At 33.6% G+C, this 5,882-nt stretch overlaps 1 protein-coding gene across 1 annotated transcript; it reads left to right on the top strand.

Annotated features, from left to right (window-relative positions):
* The first annotated feature begins 2,193 nt into the window (after positions 1 to 2,193).
* Positions 2,194 to 3,176, top strand: LOC102605801 (defensin-like protein). Its single transcript, XM_006339298.1, has 2 exons — positions 2,194 to 2,319; positions 2,709 to 3,176. The coding sequence occupies exons 1-2, from the start codon at positions 2,265 to 2,267 to the stop codon at positions 2,960 to 2,962; spliced, it is 309 nt and encodes a 102-aa protein (XP_006339360.1). The 5' UTR covers positions 2,194 to 2,264; the 3' UTR covers positions 2,963 to 3,176.
* The last annotated feature ends 2,706 nt before the right edge of the window (positions 3,177 to 5,882 follow it).

Raw genomic sequence — 5,882 nt, 5'->3', positions numbered from 1 at the left:
CTCAATACAAACTAAAGAAAAACGAAAAATAGTAAAGACAAGAATGAGATAAAGCGGAAAAACTTATTCTTCTACTAAAACCTCCAAAATTTGGTCTTCACGTGTACAAGCCTCTAAATACATAAGTGCGGAATTAAGAAATAAATACAAGTCTAAAGCTTTGTTTCTCAAATAGAACAAAGTGTAAGGAAAGGAAAAAGAGGGTCTGCCGAATGACAAACAACTACCTCTTGAAGTCCCTGACGAGCCTCGAGATCAATAGAAAGAGAAAGAGATCACACGGGTTCAGACTCGGAACCTACACAAGCATAGAAGCAAGGGTGAGTACCAACAACACGATACCCAGCAAACAACCTACTAAACAAAACAACTAACTAGAAGTCGAATACCCCTTACACTCCAATCAAACCTTCTCAAACTAAAACCTGCCTAGAATTCAGCCCAACTTAGTACAATCCACGACTCACAGGCCCAATATTCACAGTTCAAGCTTCACAAATCAACAATCGAACAAGTCAAATAAGTCAATCTCAATAACAAGTAGCCCAGTCACACAGAACAAACACATCAATTACAATTTACAAGTAAGTCACGCATAAGCATCAAATGTATCAAGTCACAATGATCATCACTAGCCGAAACCTTTTCCCATTGGCTCTATAACACTTGCCGGCAAAGACCTCGGCATGATAACACACACCGACAAAAACCTTGGCATAATAACACTCGTCGGCAAAGACCTCGGCATGATAACACTCGCCGGCAAATAACACTCGCCAAAAAAGACCTCGGCATAACAACACTCGCTGACAAAGACCTTGGCATAATAACACTCGTCGGCAAAGACCTCGACATAATAACACTCGCTGGCAAAGACCTCGGCATAATAACTCATCACATGTCTCATCACGGTGTTCAATGATTAAATCACACAAGTAATATCACACCACATAAAAGAGACAACAATTTGCACAATTCAAGTCCACATTCATGCTTTTAAACATTTCATCAACCAATCAATCAATAAGGGTTACATTAAGACAATTCACATCATCATATTCAACGCATAACTTTTTCATTTCAACCCATTTTTATTCATTTAGATGTAGCAAGTGGACAATTTAAACCTTTAATTTTTTTTATTTAAAAAAATTACCTTAGATATCAATTCATAGTTGTGCCTCTCCCACCATAAAATTTTTCGAGGCCGGTGAGAGTGAGTGTTAACTCCTCCTTAAGATATTTTACACATTTATTAGAAACATTAATTATATTGTAAAGGTAAATAATCGATGTCATTAACCAAAATAACGGACATCTCAAAATTAATTTATTACTCAAAGCTTTTTGTTTTATTTAAAAAATAATTAAATGGCCAAAAGGATAGTATAGGAAGAGAGAGAGAAGGTAGATATTACTCATATAGTTGATGACCATGACCATGAGGAACATGTTTTTTTTTTTTGGAATCTTACCAGTACTCTTTATGTTCAATAATAGTTGTCTACTATTGACTTGACACACCCCTTAAAGAAACAATAAATAATAGGGGTAATATTACTATTTTATCTCGACTTTATTAAATTTAATGCTTTGAGAAATGTGTTAGATGGTAAATAATATTTAATAACAAGGGTAAAATAAACACAAAAGAGAAATTATCTCTTGAATTCTAATTTGGACGAGTATTGTTGGACAACTATTTTTAGTATAGTGAACAACTATTGTTGGACGGAGGAAGTAACTCATTTATTTGACTATCTGAAATTTGACCTTATTAGTGAGAATTCGATTCCCACCTTAAACCTCATTTTCCTTTCTCTACCCCCAACTAAACAAAAAAAAGAGAAAAAAAGAGGAACATTATTTTTTTTTAAAATTTCGAACGGAGTATTTGACAATCACATTAAAACATGATTAAATTAGTATTCATGGAGGGAGGTCCGAAATATAAATTGCATTTTTTCTTTAACGGTGATGATTCAATTCTCTACTAACCTACCCCATTTTATTATTATTTTTTTAAAAAGAATTTTTTTTTGAAAAGAATGAAGAACCTGTTTACTGTATTTATGACCTACCAACAACCATTGCTTCACATATTATTGGCTGATTCAATTTTAACTTTTTTGGTTTTACTTATAATTTCACTGCCTATAAATTACCTCCATTGTGTTACTTGTTTATTCACAACTCTAAATTGCATTCTTTCTGATTACTTAAAAAAAAACATTTCCAATCTTTTTCACTCATCAAAAGAGACTATGGGTCGTTCCATTTGTTTCATGGCATTTCTGGTCTTGGCAATGATGCTCTCTGGTTTGTCTTCATCATTTTTATTTCTCTTAAACCTCATAAAATAAAATAATGTGTAAACTTACTCTATTTTTTTTATCAAAATATTAACTATTCTCTGTTCCAATTTATATGAGATAGTTTGACTTGATACAAAATTTAAGACATAAAGAAAAACTTTTGAAACTTATAGTCTAAAATAAGTCATAAATATTTTTGTGGTTAGACATTATTTCATTAAGGGTAAAGTAACATTTTAAAATTAAATTGCTACTAAATATATAATTATGTCATTCGTTTTAGGATGACTAAAAAGAAATACTTTATTTCTTCTTGTGTAGCTACTCAATTACATTTCTTTCAATTACGTCTCTCTTATTCTAACATTTGTAACTATTTGTGAATGATTGTAGAGGTGCAAGCTCAGCACATGTGCAAATCAACAAGCCAAACCTTCAAAGGATTATGTTTTACCGATTCGTCATGTAGAAAGGCTTGTCTCACAGAGGAGTTTACAGGTGGACATTGTAGCAAACTCCAAAGAAAGTGCCTATGCACTAAGATTTGTGTATTTGAAAAGAATTCAAATGAAGTTAAAACAACTTTGGGTGGGGAAGCAAAAACTCTAAGTGAAGCTGTGCTTGAAGAAGAGATTATGATGGAGTAATTAAGTGAGATTAATTAAGGATTTGAGTGTCAAAAACAACATTAATAAAGTGTTGCCTTTTATTAAAAGGGTAGTTTCTAATGTTGTGTTATTGGCCTTTAATAGCCATTTGATACATTAAATAAGTTGTGACATGTCATTAATCCTTTTGGAATATTGTATCAACTTTATGTATGTTTTAATGAAAATTGGTCGACTACGGTCTTTAATTTTATGTATGAATTATGTAAACATTTATTTGATCACTTTCTGTTATGATTCGTTTTCTGAAACAAGCCAAGATATCTAGTTTTGATCGAAATACAGAGTAATCCGAAGCAGGAGCTAGCCTTCAAACGCAGATGTAATATGTATAAAGTAGGTCACTATTAAACTTTTTTTTTATGATTTGATATATACTCCGTGTTAGACACTCAGATTAGGATATAATTCATATTTAATTTGTGCGAGAAGTTCCACATTAAAGAGTAAAAAGCTCTCTAACAAAGATTACTTTACTTTGGGTGATGATGAAGGAGTACTTAATATCATGTATTCTTGCGGCTGGATTTATATCTAATCTTATGGTCATGCAAAAAATTAGAAAAATAAAATGAAGGGAAAACGAACAAATATACCCCGAACTATCGTAAATGGTATGCAAATACCTTCCATCATACTTTTGAAACATTGATGTTCCTGCCGTCCAAAAACTAGAGCATATATGCCCCTCAAATAATTTCTGTTAGATGACAATTTATGACTGAAATTGTGTTCTTAGCTTGGCCCAACTTTAGACATTTTGACCAAAAAATTTGGAACTCAATAGTGAAAATAAACCACATAGAAAACAAGTTGAAACCAACCTTTAATTACCATTTTTCTTAAAGTTCAATGTCTTGAAAAATCCTTAAATTTTGAAATTCAAAACCAAGAATTTGATGTTTAAAATCACAAATGACTAATGAAAAATGAAGATTTAGGGTCATAAATACTGACCCAAATAATTTATCTAAAAAAAAAACCCTTTGGAATTGCCTCTACCGAGCTCCCAAAATTAAAAAAATGGTGAGATGGGATGAAACCCTGACTTTTGGAAAAGGACATTGTTCAGGTAAAAACTACTCATCACGATCTTGACTCCAAGGCCACGCGATCGCAATGAGTATAGTGGTCAACTCATTTAAATTGATCATTGCAATCGTGACACAGGGCCACACAATCGCAATGATGAGAACACAAAGTCTACGTGATCGCGACAGACTCCACATGATCACGACGTACAAAAAATAATCTTATGCAATCACGAGAGTGAGTCCGCGATCGCGATGAACAAATTAATGAGCACCAGACATCATCACACAACAACACTAAGACTCAACCAAAAACACGGGAAGGACCCTCATGATTCGTTAAAAATTCCGAACACACAAATCAAGTATGTTACTCTACTAAATTTGACGTTTTGGACTCAATGGAATCATCAAAACAAGAATATGAGGTCTCCTTGACCCGATATCCGAGAAAGTCGCAATAAACTAATTTTCACCTAAAAAGATCAAACTGCCTTCAGAATCTCATAAAATTCAACCAAGACCTCACCTATGTATAGACTCATCTCCCGAATCTAACGGAATCGTCGAAATTCGAATCCAAGTATTCAAACTCCAAATTGTTGACAAAAGTTAATTCTTTGCCTAATTTCACTTAAATTTCCAACTAAATGACTCAATCCCACAAAAAAGACCCTAGGACTAAAAATGACAAAACTCCTAGACCAAGTTCCGCATTCCTGAGTTGATGGAACTGATGAAATTACATTTTGACACTCGTAGCTTCGTTTGTTATCTAAAAATCAATTTCAACAACTTTAACTCTCCAAAACTGATCTAAAACTTTCAAAACTCACAACTGTTCAATCGAATTTCAAAATTGACTTCATAAACTGATCAAATATGACTCGGAGCAACCATCCAGACAGGTAAAATGATAATTTAAAAAAATAAATTAAAATGACCTTCAGGATCATTACAAATGTTGATCTGGGTAGACTTGCTTTTCAAAGTTAGGGTTTCATCCCTATTTTACCTTTTTTAGCTTTGAGAACTCTTGTGTGGCAATTTCAAATTGTTCTTTCGTGATTCAACATTTGAGTAAGTAATTTTTACTCTAAATCTTCTTTACCCATTAGTTCCTTATGAGTTTAAACATCAAATTCTTGATTTCAATTTTTTAATTTTGTGGGTTTTTCAAGAACTCAAGTCTTTAAGAAAAATGGAGATTCAAGATTGGTATCAACTCATTTTTTGATAGCATACACATCATAAAAAAAGACTTTCAACATACTGATCACAACATCCGAATAACCCTTTTGATCATGTTGAGTCTGAAGAGAATATAACCTATTTTGACGAGCAGCACTTGAACCAGAACCACTAAGCTGAGTTTTCCTACCATCCCGTCCCTTTGTATCAAGCGTCGGACAATCTCTCATCTTGTGACCACTCTTTCCACAGCTAAAGTAATCATCCATACCGGCTAAGCACTTTCCTGAGCGACTCTTTCCATAGTGTTGGCAAGTCGAAGTAGAAGATCCATAACCACCACTTCCTTGAGGCTTGGGTTTAGACACCCTATCCTTTAATAAGCTTATGATCTGGAATATTAGAAGAACCTTGATCGGAAAAAAATTGCCTGAATTGAGGACAACGTGTCCACCAGACCTAGAATGAGAAAAGTCACCATCATCACCATTATCAATCCATGCCCTATTTGAATCCCTAGACTTCTCATTTAACTTTTCCTCTTTGATTTGTTGGGTGTGTGTCATCAAATGGGAGATATCCTTCTCCTTAATCAACACGGCAGTGCTTGCAGAAATCTTTTACCACTATTTTGGACACACCCGACAAAAACTTACTCATTCTTGCCCTAGAGTTGA

This window comes from Solanum tuberosum, unplaced genomic scaffold (genome assembly GCF_000226075.1).
Source record: "Solanum tuberosum cultivar DM 1-3 516 R44 unplaced genomic scaffold, SolTub_3.0 scf00009, whole genome shotgun sequence".
NCBI classification, from domain to species: Eukaryota; Viridiplantae; Streptophyta; class Magnoliopsida; order Solanales; family Solanaceae; genus Solanum; species Solanum tuberosum.
The sequence above is the reverse complement of the archived record's forward strand: the minus strand, read 5'-3'. Positions and strand labels throughout refer to the sequence as shown.

What these genes read in the sequence shown, in the direction of transcription:
- LOC102605801 (XM_006339298.1), top strand. Translation starts at nt 2,265, where the DNA reads ATGGGTCGTTCCATTTGTTTCATGGCATTTCTGGTCTTGGCAATGATG. An exon ending in CTTGGCAATGATGCTCTCTG is followed by an intron (nt 2,320 to 2,708) that starts GTTTGTCTTCAT and finishes GAATGATTGTAG; the next exon opens with AGGTGCAAGCTCAGCACATG.